Here is a 22,144-nt window from a genome sequence, read left to right as displayed (position 1 = left end):
ATACAGGGCACATACTATGAGCACTGGGGTCCTGCGTAGCAGGATCCCAGTGACACAAGGGCTAAAACAACATACTTACAGTGAAAAATGGGGGTAACATGCCAGGCAAGATGGTACTTTCCTACACTAGGTTCCTTTGTATTACATCTACAGCTCTTGATGTCAGTGGTATTATAACTTTGGAGTACCTACTTCCAATGGTTGCCATACCTCTAGTGGTGTAGAAACAGGTTTGTTTTTGTAGATAACAAATGCCACATGCATACAGTCTGACAATTTCTGGCCTGCTCTCTTTACTCTCCAGCTTAAGTCCTGCTTACTCTATACTTTGCCCACCCTAGTAAAAAAAGAAATACAAAATAGGAACTTAAACATCTCAACAAAATTCTTGAAGTTCAGGTTGGTCCCAAAGAATACAATGAAATGAAGGGCTTCTGCATACACAGTGATCTACTTACTTTTATAAGGATTTCCAAATATGAGTTCTTCATTTTCTGACTGAGCTCCACGGTGTTCCTCTTGTCGTATCAGTGAGGGTGACTGGGTTAAACTGGACTGGCGTACTTGCTTCAGTCTCTGTGCAGAATGAAGAGAATACTTAATGTCTAAAAACATATCTCTTCCCCCATCTAAACTGATACTCTAAACCCCTATAATTCTTGTCAGATGACATATCCCTTCAGGCTGATATTGATAAACTATTTCTTCTGGTTTGTGTCTGCTAAATTATCCCCCCAAGCTCATGGCCGATAACATATCCCTTCAGCCTTCAGATTATATCCTGTTTGTATTTATGCTTAAAACACAACTCCTCATACAAGAAGAATATTATAAGTGGTAAATATTTTACATTTGCGTCTTTACCACCATAAAATATGGTGAAGACATTTTCCTTTCAGCTCATGGATGACAATAACCTCTCTCAGTTGACACAGATATCCTTAACTAGATCTATCTATTTTACTGATTCATTGCTGATCACCACTTGGCCTCCTGGGGCATGGTATAGAGTTTATGCCTTGCAGAACATGCTGACAGCATTTCTATTTCAGCTCATGTCTGATTACCTATCCTTTCCAATCCTTGCACGGACACAACATATCACTCCGCGTAAGGGCATTAGTATGTCCATTCCAGTTCAATACTAATGATTTCTCCATTCTAGTTCAAAGTGGATAGTCTATCCTTGCAGGTCATGCCAGTAACCTATCCTTTCCTGTCCAATGCTATTAACATATAACTTCCACTTGAGAGCTGATAACCAAACCCTGCACATTGCCACCGTAGGTCTGCAGATGTTGATAATACTAATTCTACTTAGTGTCTTAAGAGGTCAGCAGACACTGATGCACAATTTTTTTTTTTTAGCAAAATCCAAATGTCTGCAGATTGATGGGCAGCAATCCTGCCTATAGAGCTTGTGCCACCTGGGCAGAAAGGTTCACCTTTCCCTAGGATATATATCCTACTACAAAGTACACCCCATCTCAATACAGTAATGGGACTAGTGAAACAGGGCTTGTAAATAAACCAGCTCTCCTGAGAACATACTCAGGTCCATTAAGTAGCATAGTGACTTTTTGTGAAGCAGAGAGAGTTTCCAAAAAGGCTGTCACCTGTAATTAAGGCTGAAGAAAAGTCAATTTCACAACAGAAAGAGAAATTTCAACATTTCCCCATACATGTGCTTTCAGCTGGGGGCGGACCTTCTAGCAGTCATACTGGGTGAGGCTGTTCCTTTAAGATATCAAATGTTCATTCAATGCAGCCAGCTTACTTGGTTTTCCTGTGCAATGTCGGCCTGCTCCATTTCCCGAATTTTCAGTAGTTCATGCAAGGTCTGCACTTTTCTGGTTAGATCAGTGACCACTTGCTGTTAGAAGAGAAAAAGTCAAACGGTGAGAAAACCAAAGTAAGGGAACTGAAACAGCTCTTAAGTATGTCCAGACTGGGAATAAATACTTATCAGTAGTAAACGGTAGAATTTCAGCTTTCGCAGTGCAGTTTGTTCTTTCAATCAATTTGTAGACAACATTCTCCTTGCCTCAGAACCACATGTAAGATCTATGTTGACCTGGTCCGGTGGTATGGAATTTGAACCTGAAGATTTCAGTAACGGGGGCTCAGTTATGCTGCCTTATATTTGATCCAGACAGATCTATGCAACATATAGAATAGCTCTGTTGTGTCATATCTGTACATTTGAAATCTGCATGTATAACCTGAGGGTAGCTCTACTATGTAATTAATTTGACAGGGAGACAGATTTGCTGCATGACATTTAAACCTGTGAGATCTATCTAAAAAGGAGATAGTTCTACTATGGGATGAACTGCAGGGATCGATGTAAAATAGGAGCTTGTTCTGCTGTGTGATGTTTGAACCAGTGAATTCCATTAAAAATAGCAAACAGGTCTGTTGTGTGAGGCGGGTACTTGTGGGATCTATACAACATGAGGAATAAATCTGCTATTTGATGTCTGACACTGTGAGGACTTTAAAACTATAAAGCTATCTCTGCAGCATGAAAACTGAATATGTAAGGTATGTGTAACCCAAAGCTTAGAACATCCTTATCTGGATATGTATCTTATCTTCAAGACACAAAGCTTAATAAAACACCTTTTAAACTGGGCATAAAGACATTTTTGATCATTACATCCTCCAACAACAAAGTAGCCCAAAACTGCCAATGTGTCTCCTCTAAAAGACTGGGATCACTGCAAGACCTGACTTCCATGATGAAGATCTGTTCATCATGAATGTGTCTCTTGCTTTCAGTGGACTTGGAACATCATCTTGCAGAAGACTTTCCACTACTTGGTCACCTCTGAACACTTTTCCAAGTACGCCAGTAATATTTAGTGCAATCAATGACAAAGTCATTTAGTTTCCTCACTAATCAGTACTCTAGGTATCAAACTAGGTAGTCATTACTGGTCTCTTCCAATTTTGTACAATGACCAACCATTCTTTATTGTTCAGTAGCCCAGAAGAGTGTTTCGAGAGACACTAAAGGTGTATGAGGAATCCTGTGCCCTACAGGATATCCCCTAGTAGGATTCACAACGGAAAGGGCAACAAAGCAAGTACTGATCTCATGATGGTGCCCAGGTGGAGACATACCAGAGCCCAAATCTTATCTGATCAATCGGCAGCATCCAAACCTCGACCATACAACCATTTGTGACCTTCTGGGCTTGTGAGATAGCAGAGCTGGTGCTTTGGGGTACATACCATTGCTTGTTCTCTATCAAAGTACATCACCGATTTTGTAGCCTCCTCTCTTTGCTTTAAAAGGTTGCCTATGCCTGTTAGCCTATGGTTCAGCCCTGCTTTGAACTCCAGCCTGCAGCCAACAGGACATTTCATTGCATTTTAATGCCTCCATGCTGGGTCCATCAGAGATCCTTCTCTACCATTGTCTTCTAGTTATTCATTTAAGAAAATACAGGAATTTGCCGACACTTAACCCAAGTCTTGTGGAGTTACTGATAGGTGAAGAGCCGTCCCACTCATCCAGTGAACACTGCCTGGATGAAATGAATTCAAATTGATACTGCGCAGCTGTAACCGTAAAGGTATCCTCGCGCGAGAACTAGTCACCTGTTCTTTACAATATGCAGAGTAAGAAACCTGGGGTTTTCTTTAATGTGAATTTATCCTTGGTATAACAAAGTGAAAAAATGGCCAGCAAGACGTTTTCTTTCTGCTCAGCTTACATGAAATACGCTGACTGCGGATGCCATGTATAAAGTGATTAGTGCTATGGTGTCCTTCAGACTCGACTAAGGCAAAAAATGAACTGATGATGAAGAGCATCCAGAAGAACAAGTTACTTATCTTTGGTAACAAGGTATTTGTTAGAGGCTCTATCTAGCTGCCAATTCCTTACCTTAGAATTCCCTAGCGTCAGCTTCGAATCCAGAATTTTTCTGAGCAGTACCCTGCGCATGCCGTCGGGCGCCGTCGTTCGGATCCGCGTGCGTCGACCAGCTCCGCGTGCATCATCAGCGTCGTTGGAGCCGTCTATGACGTCAAGGTTGTCTATGTAGACGCCGTCTTGGCGCGTGTACGTCAGTTCTTTTCCCACAACTTTCCACGCCAGAAGCGCAGAGTCATGGAAGAACCAACAGTTACGGATTTTACCTCTTTATTTGACTGTTTGAAGTAAAAACTATATATATGGAAAATGTCACTTACCCAGTGTACATCTGTTCGTGGCATGTTCCACTGCAGATTCACATGCTATGCACAGGTCCTGCCATCTAGTGTTGGGCTCGGAGTGTTACAAGTTGTTTTTCTTCAAAGAAGTCTTTTCGAATCATGGGACCGAGTGACTCCTCCCTTTTGGCTCCATGGCGCATGGGCATCGACTCCATCTTAGACTGTTTTCCCGCAGAGGGTAAGGTAGGAGTGATAGAGTGTAAATAGAGAGATGTCCGTGCAATGGAATAGAGATGTATCTACAACATTTAAGTAAAGGAATGTTTATATACATATGTACAATAACTTAAATGGCTACAGGCTCCCGGGGAGGAGGGAGGGCGCATGTGAATGTGCAGCGGAACATGCCACAAACAGATGTACACTGGGTAAGTGACATCTTCCATTCGGTGGCATGTGTAGCGGCAGATACACATGCTATGCATAGACTACAAAGCAGTAATCCTCCCCAAAGTGGTGGCCAGCCTGTAGGAGTTGAAGTTGTCTGAAATAATGTTCTTAGTACAGCCTGTCCTACTGTGGCTTGTTGTGTTGCTAACACATCTACACAGTAATGCTTGGTAATGTAAAGTATGAGGTGTGGACCAAGTGGCTGCCTTACAAATCTCGGTCATTGGTATGTTTCTCAGAAAGGCCATTGTTGCTCCTTTCTTTGTAGTGGAATGTGCTTTTGGTGTAATGAGTAGTTGTCTTTTAGCTTTTAGGTAACAAGTTTGTATACATTTCACTATCCATCTGGCTATGCCTTGTTTGGATACAGGGTTACCAGTATGGAGTTTTTGGAATGCGACGAACAACTGTTTAGTTTTACGAAATGCTTTTGTTCTGTCGATGTAATACATTAGAGCTCTTTTTAGATCTAATGTATGCAGTGCCCTTTGTGCCACTGAGTCTGACTGTGGGAAGAAGACTGGGAGTTCCATTGTTTGGTTTAAATGAAACGTCGAAATTACTTTTGGTAGAAATTTTGGATTTGTGCGGAGTACAACTTTATGTTTGTGTACTTGTATAAAGGGTTCTTCAATAGTGAAAGCCTGTATTTCACTAACTCTTTGCAATGAAGTGATTGCCACTAGAAATGCTACTTTCCAAGTTAAGAATTGGATCTGAAAAGAGTGCATGGATTCAAATGGTGGACCCATGAGTCGTGTAAGTACAATATTAAGATTCCACGAGGGTACTAGTGGAATTCTTGAAGGTATGATTCATTTTAGGCCTTCCATGAAGGCTTTAATGACTGGCATCCTAAATAGGGATTTTGTCTGTTTATTTAGCAAATAAGCCGAAATTGCAGTGAGATGTATCTTGATGGATGAAAAAGCTAGATTTGCTTTTTGTAGGTGGAGTAAGTAACCTACGATGTCTTGTATGGACGCATCCAAAGGTGTTGTGTTTTGCTTGGCAATAGAAAATAAATATTTTCCATTTGTTAGCATAACAGTGCCTTGTGGTAGGTTTTCTTGCCTCTTTAATGACTTCCATACACTCAGTTGGAAGATTCAGATAGCCAAACTCTAAGATTTCAGGAGCCAGATTACTAGATTGAGCATCGCTGGATTGGGGTGTCTGATCTGCTGTTTGTGTTGTGTCAACAGATCTGGCCTGTTTGGGAGCTTGACGTGTGGTACTATTGAGAGGTCCAACAGTGTGGTGTATCATGGTTGGCGTGCCCACGTTGGTGCTATAAGTATTAGTTTGAGTTTGTTTTGCCGCAGTTTGTTGACTAGAAATGGAATGAGTGGGAGAGGGGGAAAAGCGTAAGCAAATATCCCTGACCAGTTGATCCATGGAGCATTGCCCTTGGACTGAGGGTGGGGGTACCTGGTCGCGACGTTTTGGCATTTTGCGTTTTGGTTTGTGGCGAACAGATCTGTGTCTGGTGTTCCCCACTGACGAAAGTGTTTCTGTAGTACCTGGGGATGTATTTCCCACTTGTGAGTTTGCTGGTGATCCCGACTGAGGTTGTCTGCTAATTGATTGTGAATCCCTGGAATGTACTGAGCTATTAGGCGAATGTTGTTGTGAATTGCCCAATGCCAAATGTTTTGTGCTATGAGGCAAAGTTGCGGTGAGTGTGTTCCCCCTTGTTTGTTTAAGTAGTACATTGTTGTCATATTGTCTGTTTTGACAAGAATCTGTTTGTGAGCTAGAAGAGGCTGAAAGGCTCTTAGTGCTAGAAAGACTGCTAGCAGCTCTAAGTGATTTGTGTGTAGCTGCTTTTGCTTGCTGTCCCACTGTCCCTGTATACTGTGATTGTTGAGGTGTGCTCCCCACCCAATCATTGATGCATCTGTTGTGAGAATGGCGTGAGGCACAGGTTCTTGAAAAGGCCGCCCTTTGTTTAAATTTGTGGGATTCCACCACGGAAGCGAATAGTGTTTTGGCGGTCTATCAACACTAGATCTTGGAGATGACCCTGTGCCTGAGACCATTGTTTTGCAAGGCACTGTTGTAAGGGCCGCATGTGTAACCGTGCGTTTGGGACAATTGCGATGCATGATGCCATCATGCCTCGGAGTTTCATCACAAATCGGACTGTGTAGTGATGATTTGGCTGTATTTTTGGCAACATGGTGTGGAATGACTGCACCCTTTGTGGGCTTGGACTTGCAAGCGCGTTTTGAGTGTAGCTCCCAAGTACTGCTGAATTTGGAATGGCTGCAAGTGTGATTTCTGATAATTTATCGAAAACCCTAGTGTGTGTAGGGTATCTATTACATAACGTCTGTGATGTTGACACTGTTTTTGAGTGTTGGCCTTTATTAGCCAATCGTCGAGATATGGGAATACATGCATGTGCTGTCTCCTTATGTATGCTGCTACTACGGCAAGGCATTTTGTAAATACTCAGGGGCTGTTGTTATCCCGAAGGGTAATACCTTGAATGGGTAATGTTTTCCTTGTATAACAAACCTGAGGTATTTTCTGTGAGCTGGATGGATGGGTATGTGAAAATACGCATCTTTTAAATCCAGTGTTGACATGTATTCTCCCTGTTTCAGTAATGGGACTACATCTTGTAGTGTCACCACCATGTGGAAGTGTTCTGATTGAATGTAGAGGTTGAGGGTCCTGAGATCTAATATTGGCCTCAGCATTTTGTCCTTTTTGGGAATGAGGAAGTACAGGGAATAGACCCCTGTTCCTTTTTGGTGATGAGGTACTAGTTCTATGACTTGTTTGGTTAATAGTGCCTGCACCTCTGTTTGTAACATTGCTAGATGTTGCGACAATAGTTTGTGCGCTTTTGGGGGAATATCTGGAGGAAAATGTGTGAATTCTATGCAGTAACCATGTTGGATAATTGATAGTACCCATGTGTCTGTTGTGATGTTTGACCATTGATTGTGGAACATTTTCAGTCTTCCTCCCACAGGGGATGTGTGTTGGGGGAAGGAGATGGCAAAGTCACTGCTTGTTGTTAGTGGCTTGCTTTGTTGATTGGAATTTTCCCCTGGATTTAGGAAATTGCCCTCTGAAGGACCCTCGAAATCCCCCTCTTTGATACTGTGTTTGGTATGAGGGATTTGTGAGGTGCATGGTTCTGAGGGCTGTGGCCTGAAACCCCCCCTATACTGCAGCTTCTGAAATGTCCCTCTGTATTGGGATGAATAAAGCGCTCCCATCGCTTTGGCTGTGTCGGTATCCTTTTTAATTTTTTCTATGGCTGTGTCCACCTGTGTGCCGAATAACTGCGGTTGGTTGAAGGGCATGTTGAGGACAGCCTGTTGGATCTCAGGTTTAAAACCTGATGATCTGAGCCATGCATGGCGTCTAATGGTAACAGCCGTCTTTATGGTTCTTGCGGCTGTGTCAGAGGAGTCTAACGCTGACTTTATCTGGTTATTTGTTATCGCCTGTCCCTCCTCTACTACTTGCTGAGCTCTCTTTTGGTGTTCTTTGGGGAGATGTTGAATAATGTCCTTCATCTCATCCCAATGAGCCCTGTTGTATCTTGCGAGGAGGGCCTGTGAGTTTTCTATGCGCCACTGATTGGCTGCTTGTGACGCTACCCTCTTTCCTGCCACATCAAACTTTTTACTTTCCTTATCTGGAGGGGTTGCATCTCCAGAGGACTGCGAGTTAGCTCTTTTCATCGCCGCGCTGACCACTACTGAATCTGGGGGCCGCTGTTGCGTGATAAATACTGGGTCAGAAAGTGGTGGTTTATACTTCTTTTCTACCCTTGGGGTTATGGCCCTTCCTTTAACCGGCTCCTGGAAAATCTGTTGGGCATGTTTGAGCATACCCAGGAGCATGGGTAGACTTTGATATGTTGTGTGTGTTGATGACAATGTATTAAAAAGAAATTCATCCTCTAGTGGTTCAGTGTGCATGGTTACATTGTGGAAAGCTGCAGCCCTAGCCAAAACCTGTGTGTAGGAGGTGCTATCTTCAGGTGGAGAGGGTTTAGACGGATACCACTCTGGGCTGTTGTCTAACACAGGGTCATCATAAAGATCCCACGGATCTGTGTCCTGATGTGACTGCATAGTGTGTGTGGGTGACTGTGCAGTAGGTGTAGCAGGTGGTGAGACAGTTCTTTGAGGAGAATGAGGAGGAGACTGTGCTGGAGAAAACTGGCATGGCTGAGATTGCTCTCTTGGCACTTTAGCCTTTGGCTGATCAGTGTCCATACGTCCATGGAAAGCCAGCTTTCTTTTAAATTTGAGGGGAGGTGCTGTGAGGATCTTGCCAGTATCCTTGTGGATCTGTATCCTGGCTTGTCTGTCATAAAATTCCTCCATGTGTTGAAGCTATTCCTCAAATCTATGGCTTTCTTTAAGCTGTTTAGAAAGTCCATGTTCCTCAGTATATGATTGTCTTTTCGGCTTCAAAGCTGTTTTTTTCGGTACCGAAATGCCGAAAGTGATAGTTGGCCTCGGTTCAGGGCTCGACCGGTGTCGAATTTTTTCGGAGACTGTGTCTCGACTCGAGTCCGAAGACTTCGATGCGGGTGTGGCCTTTTTCGGTGCCGAAGGTGTTACTTGGTCACCGCTTGATTTTTTCCGGGTGGAGCCATGGCCTTCCGGCAGTGGCGTCCCCGAGGCCTTTTGTTTGGTCTTGGTCCGAGTCGGGACAGGCGTACTCACATGCTGGGCCGCTGTCGGTGGTCGGTCAACGTCGGATTCGTCCGAATCAGATCCTTGATAGGAGATGGCAGTGTGGATCATCTCCTCTTCTTCTCTTCTTCCGCGTCGAGGTGTTCGGTGCTCTTGGACGCCATTTGTAGTCCTCTCGCCCTTTGGTCTCTCAAGGTCTTCTTGGAACGGAAGGACCTGCAGGCCTCACAAGTATCCTCTAGGTGATGTGGTGACAAACACAGATTACAGACCCGATGTTGATCTGTGTAGGGATACTTTGCGTGGCACCGAGGACAGAATCGGAACGTGGTCTGGTCCATGAGGGTTTGACGCTTCTTGCGGTCGGGCCGACCAGGTCCAGGTTGGGCACGGGTGCCCCGAAGGGCAACCAAAGGTGTGTGTCCGCCGGTACCGAGGTGTCGATGCAAGATGGGGTGTGATCGAGAACAATACAGACGATTTTCGGTGATTTTCTAAGTTTTCCAAATCGAACAGCCGGAGTGAAGAGGAACATGTCTGAACCCGATGGCGGAAAGAAAACAATCTAAGGTGGAGTCGATGCCCATGCGCAATGGAGCCGAAAGGGAGGAGTCACTCGGTCCTGTGACTCGAAAAGACTTCTTCGAAGAACAACAACTTGTAACACTCCGAGCCCAACACTAGATAGCAGGACCTGTGCATAGCATATGTATCTGCAGCTACACATGCCACCGAACATATATATATATATATGTGTGTGTGTGTGTGTGTATATAGAAAATCCCGCCATCTAGTGTTGGGCTCGGAATGTTACAAGTTGTTTTTCATCAAAGAAGTATTTTCGAGTCACGAGATCGAGGGACTCCTCCCCTTTCGGCTCCATTGCGCATGGGCGTCGACTCCATCTTAGATTGTTTTCCCCGCAGAGGGTGAGGTAGGAGTTATGTATTATAGTAATAGTGCCCATGCAATGGAGTAAATATGTATGTACATAATGTGGTTTAAAGCGACATATTTACAAATTTACAAATGTTCAAGATCAACTTCAAACGGCTACAGGCTCCCGGGGAGGCGGGCGGGCACATGTGAATCTGCAGCGTCTCATGCCACGAACAGATGTACACTGGGTAAGTGACATTTTCAGTTCGATGGCATGTGTAGCTGCAGATACACATGCTTTGCATAGACTAGTAAGCAGTTATCTCCCCAAAAGCAGTGGCTCAGCCTGTAGGAGTTGAAGTTGTTTGAAATAAAATTCATAGTACTGCTTGTCCTACTGTGGCTTGTTGTGTTGTTAACACATCCACGCAGTAATGCTTGGTAAACGTATGAGGCGTAGACCATGTGGCTGCCTTACATATTTCAGTCATTGGAATGTTTCCTAGAAAGGCCATGGTAGCACCTTTCTTTCTAGTTGAGTGTGCCTTTGGTGTTATAGGCAGTTCTCTTTTTGCTTTGAGATAACAGGTTTGAATGCATTTAACTATCCATCTGGCAATGCCTTGTTTGCATATTGGATTCCCTGTATGAGGTTTTTGGAAAGCAACGAACAGTTGTTTTGTTTTTCGAATTTGTTTTGTTCTGTCAATGTAGTACATTAATGCTCTTTTGATGTCTAATGTATGTAGTGCTCTTTCAGCTACTGAATCTGGTTCTGGAAAGTACACTGGTAGTTCTACTGTTTGATTTAAGTGGAACGGTGATATGACTTTTGGTAAGAACTTAGGATTTGTTCGTAAAACTACTTTATGCTTGTGTATCTGAATAAAGGGTTCTTGTATGGTAAATGCCTGTATTTCACTTACTCTTCTTAGAGATGTGATGGCAATTAGAAACGCTACTTTCCAAGTTAAATATTGTATCTCACATGAGTGCATGGGTTCAAACGGTGGACCCATGAGCCGTGTTAAGACAATGTTAAGGTTCCACGAAGGAACTGGTGGTGTTCTTGGTAGGATAATCCTTTTTAGGCCCTCCATAAAAGCCTTTATGACTGGGATCCTAAAGAGTGAAGTTGAGTGCGTAATTTGCAGATAAGCTGAAATTGCGGTGAGATGTATTTTAATGGATGAAAAAGCTAGCTTTGACTTTTGTAAGTGCAGTAGGTAGCTGACGATGTCTTTACCAGATGCGTGTAAGGGTTGAATTTGTTCATTATGGCAGTAATAAACAAATCTTATCCACTTATTTGCATAGCAATGTCTTGTGGTTGGTTTCCTAGCTTGTTTTACGACTTCCATACATTCTTGTGTAAGGTTTAGATGTCAGAATTCTAAGACTTCAGGAGCCAAATTGCTAGATTCAGCGATGCTGGATTTGGGTGTCTGATCTGTTGTTTGTGTTGAGTTAACAGATCTGGTCTGTTTGGTAGTTTGACATGAGGCACTACTGAGAGGTCTTGTAGTGTTGTGTACCAAGGTTGCCTTGCCCAAGTTGGTGCTATTAGTATGAGTTTGAGTTTGTTTTGACTCAATTTGTTTACTAGATATGGAAGGAGTGGGAGAGGGGGAAAAGCGTATGCAAATATCCCTGACCAACTCATCCTTCGTGCATTGCCCTGAGACTGATCCTGTGGGTACCTGGATGCGAAGTTTTGGCATTTCGCGTTTTCTTTTGTTGCAAATAGGTCTATTTCTGGTGTTCCCCATCTTTGGAAGTAAGTGTTTAGTATTTGGGGTTGAATCTCCCATTCGTGGATCTGTTGGTGATCCCGAGAGAGATTGTCTGCTAGCTGGTTCTGAATTCCTGGAATGAACTGCGCTATTAGGCGAATGTGGTTGTGAATCGCCCAATGCCATATTTTCTGTGCCAGGAGACACAACTGTGTTGAGTGTGTTCCTCCCTGTTTGTTCAAATAATACATCGTTGTCATATTGTCTGTTTTGACAAGAATGTGTTAGTGGATTATTATAGGTTGAAATGCTTTCAGCGCTAGAAATACTGCCAGTAGTTCTAAGTGATTTATGTGAAACTGTCTCTGCTGAGTGTCCCATTGTCCTTGGATGCTGTGTTGCTTGAGGTGTGCTCCCCACCCTATCATAGAGGCATCCGTTGTTATTACGTATTGAGGCACTGGGTCCTGAAAAGGCCGCACTTTGTTTAAATTTATAGTGTTCCACCATTGAAGCGAGGTGTATGTTTGGCGGTCTTTCAACACTAGATCTTGAAGTTGACCCTGTGCCTGTGACCATTGTAATGCTAGGCACTGTTGTAAGGGCCGCATGTGCAATCTTGCGTTTGGGACAATGGCTATGCATGAGGACATCATGCCTAGTAGTTTCATCACTATCTTGACTTGTATCTTTTGTTTTGGGTGCATGGCTTGTATTACATTGTGAAATGCCTGTACCCTTTGTGGACTTGGAGTGGCAATCCCTTTTGTTGTGTTGATTGTCGCTCCTAAGTATTGTTGTATTTGACACGGCTGAAGGTGTGACTTGTAGTTGATTGAGAAACCTAGTTTGTGAAGGGTTTCTATGACATACCTTGTGTGTTGTGAGCACCGTTCCTGCGTGTTGGTTTTTATTAACCAATCGTCTAGGTACGGGAACACATGTATTTGCTGTCTTCTGATATGAGCAGCCACTACTGCCAGGCATTCTGTAAAAATTCTTGGCGCAGTTGTTATCCCGAATGGCAACACTTTGAATTGGTAATGTACCCCTTGGAATACAAACCTTAAGTACTTTCTGTGTGAAGGATGTATTGGTATATGGAAGTACGCATCCTTTAGGTCTAGTGTTGTCATGTAGTCTTGTTGTTTGAGCAATGGGATTACGTCTTGCAGTGTCACCATGTGAAAGTGATCTAATTTGATGTAGGTCTTAGCGTTTTGTCTTTCTTGGGTATGAGAAAGTATAGTGAGTAAACTCCTCTTCCTCTCTGATGAATTGGTACTAACTCTATTGCATCTTTTTGCAACAACGCCTGGACCTCCAGTTGTAGAAGATCCTTGTGTTGTTTTGACATATTGTGTGTTTTCGGTGGGACATTTGGAGGGAATTTTAGAAATTCTATGCAATAACCATGGTGGATAATGGCTAGGACCCACGTGTCTGTTGTTATTTCCTCCCAGTTTTTGTAGAACTTGGTAAGTCTCCCCCCACTGGTGTTGTGTGTTGGGGATTTGTGACATCGAAGTCACTGTTTATTTTGTGGAGCTTTGGGACTTTGGAACTTCCCTCTACTCTTTGGGAACTGTCCCCCTCTATATTGTCCCCGAAAACTTCCTCGCTGGTATTGGCTCTGATAACTGGGCCTTGTTTGTGAGGTTGTGGGTTCTGTGCTTTGTCCTCGAAACCCCCCTCGAAACTGTGATTTTCAAAATATGCCTCTGCTCTGTGGGGAGTAGAGTGCGCCCATGGCCTTTTTAAGTTTTTCGATAGCAGTGTCCACCTCCGGCCCAAACAACTGCTGTCCGTTAAATGGCATATTCAGCACGGCCTGTTGTATTTCCGGCTTGAATCCAGATGTACGCAGCCATGCATGTCTCCTTATTGTTACTACTGTATTTACAGTCCTAGCAGCTGTGTCTGCTGCATCCATTGCTGACCGTATCTGATTGTTCTAGATACTCTGTCCTTCCTCCACCACTTGTTGTGCTCTTTTTTGGAACTCCTTGGGCAAATGTTCTATAAAATGTTGCATTTCGTCCCAATGAGCCCTATCATATTTTGCCAACAATGCCTGTGAGTTGGCAATGCGCCATTGGTTGGCTGCTTGTGCCGCCACTCTCTTCCCAGCCGCGTCGAACTTACGACTCTCTTTGTCTGGAGGTGGTGCATCTCCTGAGGTGTGTGAGTTCGCCCTCTTGCGTGCTGCCCCTACTACCACTGAGTCTGGTGTTAACTGTTGTGTGATGTACACAGGGTCTGTTGGTGGCGGTTTATATTTTTTCTCCACCCTTGGAGTTATGGCCCTTCCTTTTACAGGCTCCTCAAACACTTGTTTGGAGTGTTTTAGCATTCCAGGTAGCATGGGGAGGCTCTGGTACTGGCTATGTGTGGACGACAGTGTGTTAAATAGAAAGTCGTCTTCAATTGGGTCTGCATGTATGCTGACATTATGAAACGCCGCTGCTCTTGACACCACCTGTGTGTAGGCGGTACTGTCCTCAGGTGGTGACGGTCTAGCTGGATAACAGTTGGGACTGTTATCTGACACTGGCGCATCATAAAGATCCCACACGTCTGGATCATCCTGACTCATTCCTGAATGAGTTGGGGACTGCATCATTGGTGGAGTGGCTACTGGTGATGGTTGTGGAGAGTGTTGTGGAGATGGTGGCGGGGTTACTTGTCTTGCCACCTTTGCCTGTGGCTGCTTGTCTTTCTCTTGGAAGGCAAGTTTCCGTTTCATTCGTATCGGAGGGAGAGTACTTATCTTCCCTGTCTCCTTTTGAATGTGGAGCCTTCTTTGGGTGTAATCTGGCTCCATTGTCTCTAGCTCTTGTCCAAATCTATGTGTTTGCATTTGTGAGGACAGGCCTTGTTCCTCTGTGTAGGAACTTGTTTTCGGTTCCGAGGCCGGATGTTTCGTACCAAAAAATTTTCTGCTACTTTTTTCGGTTCCGACAACACTTTTTTGCTCTTCGGCGTAGTGATCTCTCGGTGCCGACTTATTTTGGTGCCGCTCTCTCGGTGCGAGATTGCTCTGACCCGGTGTCTCGGGGTCGAATCTGCTCTGTGCCAGTATCTCGACCGGAGTCGGATGACTTCGACACATGCATGCCCTTTTTCGGTGCCGATGCTCGGTCACCTATTTTTCGGGTTAAGCCATGGCCTGCCGGCGGTGGCGTCCCCTGGGCTTTAGTGGTATTTGCGTGAGTTTTGTGTATCGACGTCTTACTCACGGTTTTCGCCGTCTGTTCTGGATCGACCTCTTCCGAGTCCGAATCCTCAATGGAGAAGGTTTCCTCTTCTTCCTCCGTGTGTTTCTGTCCTGTCGGCACCGACGCCATCTGTAGTCTTCTTGCTCTTCGGTCCCTTAAGGTCTTCCTGGACCGAAACGCTCGACAGGCCTCACAGGTATCCTCCTTGTGTTCTGGAGACAAACACAAATTACAGACCAGATGCTGATCTGTATAAGGATACTTGTTGTGACATTCGGGGCAGAAGCGTAATGGGGTCTGTTCCATTAGCCTTGAAGATGCACGCGGTCGGGCCGACCAGGCCCCGCCGGGGAATCGAAAACCCCGAAGGGCCGCCGGAGCTCTTCAAAATTCGGTGTCGATCTGTTGTAACTAACCCGATACCGAACGCAAACAATACCGTCGAATTTTCAGAGATTTTCACTAACTTTCCGAACCGAAACGCGGAGCGAAAAGGAACACGTCCGAACCCGATGGCGGAAAGAAAACAATCTAAGATGGAGTCGACGCCCATGTGCAATGGAGCCGAAAGGGGAGGAGTCCCTCGATCTTGTGACTCGAAAAGACTTCTTCGAAGAAAAACAACTTGTAACACTCCGAGCCCAACACTAGATGGCGGGATGTGAAAAGCATGTGTATCTGTAGCTACACATGCCATCGAACATATCTATCTATATATCTATCTATCTATCTATCTATCTATCTATCTATCTATCTATCTATCTATCTATCTATCTATCTATCTATCTATATATATATATATATATATATATATATATCTGTATGAAAAATATCAGCAGAGCGGGGAGGCTTGGGTGGGTGTAAGGAATCTCGTTACCCAAGGTAAGTAACTTATTCATCTGATAGAGACTTCTAGCTGCAGCTTCCTTCCCTTAGAATAGATACCCAAGCTATAACCCCTGGCGGTGGGTCTGAAGGAGATTTTTATATCAGGAAGTCCTGCAAGACAGAACGGGCAAAATGCCCCTCTCTTCTCACCTGGCTATCAAGGCAGTAGTGTTTTGCAAACGTATGCAAGGAAGCCCACATTGCAGCCTGACAGATGTCCACCACAGGTACACCACGTGCTCACGCAGTGGTAGCAGCCGTCCCCCTAGTAGACTGAGCTCTCAAGCCCTCAGGAGGCTGCTTCTTTGCCAAAGCGTAGCAGATCTTTATACAGAGAATGACCCAGCACGAAATGGATTGTTTCTGTACTGCCCGACCCTTCTTTGCACCAACGTACCCCACAAAGAGTTGGTCGTCCACCCGGAACTCTTTAGTGCGGTCAAGATAGAACGATAACGCTCTTTTTGGGTCCAGCCAATGGAGACGCTCCTCTTCCTTAGAGGGATGCGGTGGTGCAAAGAAGGTGGGCAAGGTGATACTTTGACCCAGGTGGAAAGGGGTCACCACCTTGGGGAGGAAAGAGGCACGAGTTCTGAGAACCACTTTTTCAGGAAAGATTGTGAGATACGGCGGTTTTGATGACAAAGCCTGTAGCTCACTCAATCTTCTGGCAGATGTAATTGCCACCAAAAAGGCTGTCTTAATAGTGAGCAGCTGAAGAGGACAGTTATGTAAGGGCTCGATGGGAGCACACATAAGGAAGGTAAGAACCAGATTAAGGTCCCACTGGGGCATAACGAAAGGCACAGGGGGGAACAAATGCACATGCTCCTTAAAAAATCTCTGTACTACAGGTGATTTAAACAAAGATGGTTGATCGGGCAACTGAAGAAAGGCCGATAAGGCTGCAAGATAGCCCTTGAGAGTCCCTAAGGAGGAACCCTGCTGGGCGAGAGACAATACAAACAAAAGGATATTAGACAGAGAAGAAGAATGAGGATCAATAGACCTCTCTGTACAATATGAAACAAAACGTTTCCAACGGCAGGCGTAGATCGACTTAATAGAGGGACGCCTGGCTGCCAGAATGACATCACACACCTCAGGAGGGAGGTCATAAACCATCAACTGTCGCCGCTCAATCTCCACGCATGAAGGCGCAGAGTTGACAGGTTCAGGTGGAGAACCTTCCCCTGCTGCCGCAACAGAAGATCCTCCTGAAAAGGCAGTCTGATTGGAGGACCAATGCTCATTTTGAGAAGCTCTGGATACCAAACTCTCCGTGCCCATTCCGGAGCCACTAGATTTACCTGGGCCCGGTCGTTCTTGATTTTCTTGAGAACTCTGGGCAGAAATGGTATAGGCGGAAAGGCGCACAGGAGGCCTGAACTCCACTTGCGACAAAAAGCGTCACCTAGCGATAGCCCCCTTGGAAACTCCAGCGCACAAAACTGCTAACATTGCGCGTTCTCTACGGAGGCGAACAGATTTAACCAAGGCTCTCCCCACTGCTGAAAGAGTCCTTGCGCCACCTCCGGATGGAGATACCATTCGTGATCCTCTAAGCTTTGTCGGCTGAGCTCGTCCACCCTGGCGTTCAGAGAACCTGCCAGGGGTTGAACCACCAGGGTCATGCCCTGATGTTCCAGCCATGTCCAGAGACGTAAAGCCTCTTGACAAAGGGTCCATGACCCTACACCGCCCTGCTTGTTGCAGTACCACATTGCGGTAGTGTTGTCCGTGAACACCTGCACCACCTTCCCTTTCACAACAGGAAGAAATGCTTTTAATGCTAGTCGGATCGCCCGAAGCTCCAGCAAGTTGATGTGGAGCCCAGATTCCACCAGAGACCAGTGACCTCTGATCTCCACCTCTCCCAGATGGCTGCCCCATCCCAGAAGTGACACATCTGTCACTACTGTGAGATCTGGTTGGGGGAGGGAGAGGAGTCTGCCTTTGACCCAATCGCAGTTCACTAACCACCACTGCAGATCCTTTGCAGTCCCCTCCAAGATCTGAACCACGTCGGTAAGATTCCCCTGATGCTGTACCCATTGGAACTTCAGGTCCCACTGCAGAGTCCTCATGCGCCATCTGGCATGCTTGACCATTAGGATGCAGGAAGCCATGAGTCCCAACAGCCTCAGAGTCTATCTCACCGAAATCCAGGATAGAGGCCGAAACATCGGTATCATAACCTGAATATCCTGGACCCGCTGTTCGGGAGGATAAGCCCGATACTGCACTGTGTCCAGAAGAGCTCCGATGAAAGTGAGCTTCTGAGAGGGAGTCAGGTGTGACTTTTGGCACATTTATAGTGAACCCCAGCCAATGCAGGAGGTCCGCCGTCATCTGGAGGTGGGTGACGAGAGCCTGGGGCGTAGAAGCCTTCGGCAGCCAATCGTCTAGGTAGGGGAAGACTGAAATCCCTGACCTGCGCAGATGAGCTGCCACCACCGCCATCACCTTTGTGAACACCCGAGGGGCACAGGTGAGACCAAAAGGTAGCATGGTAAATTGTGCTCATGGCCCACCTTGAACCGCAGGTAACGCCGGTGGGCTGGCAAGATAGGAATGTGGAAATACGCATCCTGCAAATCCAACGCTACCATCCAGTCTCCTTGGTTTAGGGCAGACAAAACCTGAGCAAGAGTGAGCATCTTGAATTTCTCCTTCTTGAGGAAGAGATTGACGTCCCTTAAATCCAAGATAGGGCGAAGGCCTTTGTCCTTTTTGGGAAAGAGAAAGTAGCGGGAATAACAACTACTGCCTACTTCTGATATCAGGACTCTTTCTATGGCTCCCTTGGCCAAGAGAGCTGTAACTTCCTCACGGAGCAAAACCAGATGGTCCTTTATCAGCCCTTCCTTTGTCAGAGGGAGAGAAAGACTGGAAGGGAAGGGAGTAGCCCTTCCGTATGATCTGCAGGACCCACTTGTCCGTGGTATTGGAAAGCCAGTGAGGGAGATGAAAATGAATCCTCCCTCCAACTGGACGGACGTGATCTTGCAGAACCACACTAGGAGGGATTGGGTGCAGTGGAGGGGGGTTGTGTGGTGGCCAACCTCTGGCCAGACTCTCTGGGTCTGATGGTACCACGACCACGTCCTCTCCTGGGATGTTGTGAAGCCTAAGGGACGGTGGCTAAACTGTGGCTGGCGTGGTACCACGCCTCTTCTGAAACCTCGAAAGGGACGAAAGACAGACTGCTGTTGTGCTGGCGCTGAAAGACCCAAGTATCTGCCCGTAGCTCAAGAATCATTGAATCTCTCAAGCGCGGAGTCTGCCTTTTCGCCAAAAAGGCGACAGCCATCAAAGGGCATGTCCATCAAGCTGGACTGGACATCCCCTGAGAAACCAGTTGAACGCAGCCAGGCATGGCGATGTAGGGCCACTGATGAGGAAATCGCTTTACCCAGCGAATCGTTCGTGTCCAAACCACATCTGATCGTAAACTTGGCTGCATCTCTCCCATCCTTGACAGCCTGGGTTGGAGTGTCCCGTACGCCCTCCGTGACCTGGGGCAGCACTTGTGCCACCGTATCCCATAAAGTATGGGAATAACGGCCCAATAGGCAAGAGGTGTTCCCGGACCTCAATGCCAGACTGGTGGAAGAAAACATCTTCTTCTAAAGCTGGTCCAGTCTCTTGAATTCCCTATCCGGGGGAGCGGAAGGGAAGGCACCACGGGAAGTAGAGTCTTGGACAACCAAGCTCTCAGGAATGGGGTGCTGAGTGAGGAAAGTAGGGTCACTCGGAGCGGGTCTATGGTGACGGCCAACCGTCCTATTCACAGGAACCCCTGTGCTGGGTTTGGACCATGTGCCCAGAAGGAAGTCTGTTAGAGCCTCACTGAAGGGCAACATCGGCTCTGATGTTGTCACCCCCGGTTGAAGCACTTCTGTCAGGATATTCGTCCTGACTGGCACCGTAGGCAAATCTAGGTCCAAGACCTCAGCTGCCCTACGCACCACCATAGTAAATGAAGCACCCTCCTCCGTAGCCACATTGGGAGGAGAGAGCATACCAGTATCTGGAGACGTGTCCAGTCCACTGGCCGCCCCTAGATCCTCATACCAGTCCTGTTGCAAACCACATTCTAAAGGGTCCTCAGACTCCTCCCATCCCTCTCCTGCGTCTGGCTGATCTAAATAATGCTCAGACAATGATCTGGGCCGAACCGGCTCCGTCGAGCGTCTGAATGGGGGTCTATCTGGTCCCCAGAAAGGGGGGGAAGATGCGAGTCGGCCCTGGCGACGGCTCTGCAGAACCCCGCTCAGAATGTCGACGTTCCACAGACGCCTCGTCGGCCGACGGGCATGGCGAAGACGAAGTCCGCTTGGACTTCTTCTTCTTCTTGTGCCTCTTACCTTCAGATGACCTCGAATGCGAGGAAAAGGACTTGGGGCTCCGGGAGCGGTGTCGCAACCTCCCCCTACTGCGGGACCATGACCTCCGCGGAGTCGTGCCGACCGAGGACGAATGCCGGACCGCAAGAAGCTTGAGGGATCTCTCCCTCAAGACCTTCGGAGCCATGGCCCGACAGTCGGAGCACGGGGTGGTATTGTGGTCCTTCCCCAGGCACCAAAGACAAACACGGTGCGGGTCTGTCACCGACATGGTGCGATGACACACACCACACGGCTTGAACCCTGTCTTTCTCGAGGACATGACTTCAAACAGTCAAAAAAGCCTCGACAAACCGTTGAAGGGTAGCTCTTTCAGGAACTGCGCTTTAACCGGCGCGGAAGGAAAAGAACTGACGTACGCGCACCGAGACGGCGTCTATATAGACAACTGTGATGTCATAGACGGCTCCAATGAAATTTGGCGTTCTGATTGGTGGCAAACAAATCCAGGGTCGGTCGTCCCCAGCATTGGAAGACGCTGTCCAGTACCATCTGGTCAATTTCCCATTTGTGGCAGTTGTCGTCCGTCCTGCTGAGAGAGTCCGCCAGGACGTTGTTGACACCTTGCTCCACCCTGAGGCAAATGTTGTGCAGCGTGAGCCAGTCCCAAAGAGATTGTGGTTCCCTTGAGAGAGAGAGGGATCTTGTTCCTCCCTGTTTGTTGATATAGAACATGCTTGTTGTGTTGTCCGTACGGACCAACACAGATGACCCTGCAATCTGTGGAAGGAACGCTTTGAGCGTGAGAAAAATTGCTTTTAATTCCAACAGATTTATGTGCATTCCTCTCTGCGCGTCTGACCATCTTCCCTGAATGCGCATGTCCTGTAAATGACCTTCCCAAGCTTCCAATGAAGCGTCTGTTGTGATGATGAAGTCTGACATTGGTGTGAGAAAGGTTAGCCCTTGAGAGAGATGGTTGACTTGAGACCACCATCGCAATGCCCCCACTATCTTTGGTGTAACACTTATCAAATCCTTGAAGGATCCTTGTGACTGGGTCCACTGGAGCTATAACTCTTCCTGCAAAGGTCTCATTCTCAACCTTGCTAGATGAACCAGGACGATGGATGAGGAAATCATGCCTAGGAGCGACTTGAACAGTCATACTGAAACGGACCTTCTTGAGATCCTGACAGCCAAGTTGGCTAGTTTCTGCTGCCGTGCTTGAGTGAGGTACGCCTTGTTTTCGATGGTGTCGAGTTCTGCACCCAAAAAGACTATCCGGAAATCTGACTTCTGGCAATTCACCGTTAGTCCCAAACTGTGAAATGGTTCTAGGCAGACGTTTGTAGCCTTGTGCACTAGCTGTGATGAAGGAGCTTTTATCAGCCAGTCGTCCAGGTATGGGAACACCTGAAAACCCCTGTTGCGGAGAAAGCCTGCTACTGGGGCAATACATTTCGTGAAATTCGTGGAGCTGACTTCAAGCCGAATAAGAGGACTTTGAATTGATAATGGGCACCGGCCACAGTGAAGTGGAGATACTTGCGATGTTTTACATGTATCGGTATGTGGAAATAAGCATCCTGGAGATCCATTGTTGTCATATAGTCTCCAGGGTTCAAAAGGTGCAGGATATCCGACAGCGTGATCGTACGAATGGATTACTTCCGTAAAAACTTGTTCAGCTTCCCGAGATCTAGGATCGGCCTCCATTCCCATGACCTCTTCCTTATTAGAAAGAACTGGGAATAGAACCTGAGTCCTCTGTGCTGAACCAGTCC

At 46.4% G+C, this 22,144-nt stretch overlaps 1 protein-coding gene across 1 annotated transcript in view; it reads right to left on the bottom strand.

Moving 5' to 3' along the window:
* Positions 1-22,144, bottom strand: part of CALCOCO2 (calcium binding and coiled-coil domain 2) — a 433,408-nt gene that overhangs the window by 61,978 nt on the left and 349,286 nt on the right. The window contains exons 13-14 of the mRNA XM_069242013.1: positions 1,778-1,873; positions 459-576 (exon numbers count right to left, since the gene is read on the bottom strand). Of these exons, the coding sequence (XP_069098114.1) occupies positions 459-576; positions 1,778-1,873 (214 nt within the window). The remainder of the gene's footprint in view (positions 1-458; positions 577-1,777; positions 1,874-22,144) is intronic.

The sequence above is a fragment of the Pleurodeles waltl genome, chromosome 6, assembly GCF_031143425.1.
Source record: "Pleurodeles waltl isolate 20211129_DDA chromosome 6, aPleWal1.hap1.20221129, whole genome shotgun sequence".
Classification (NCBI taxonomy): Eukaryota; Metazoa; Chordata; class Amphibia; order Caudata; family Salamandridae; genus Pleurodeles; species Pleurodeles waltl.
This window is presented reverse-complemented; position numbering and strand designations above follow the sequence as displayed.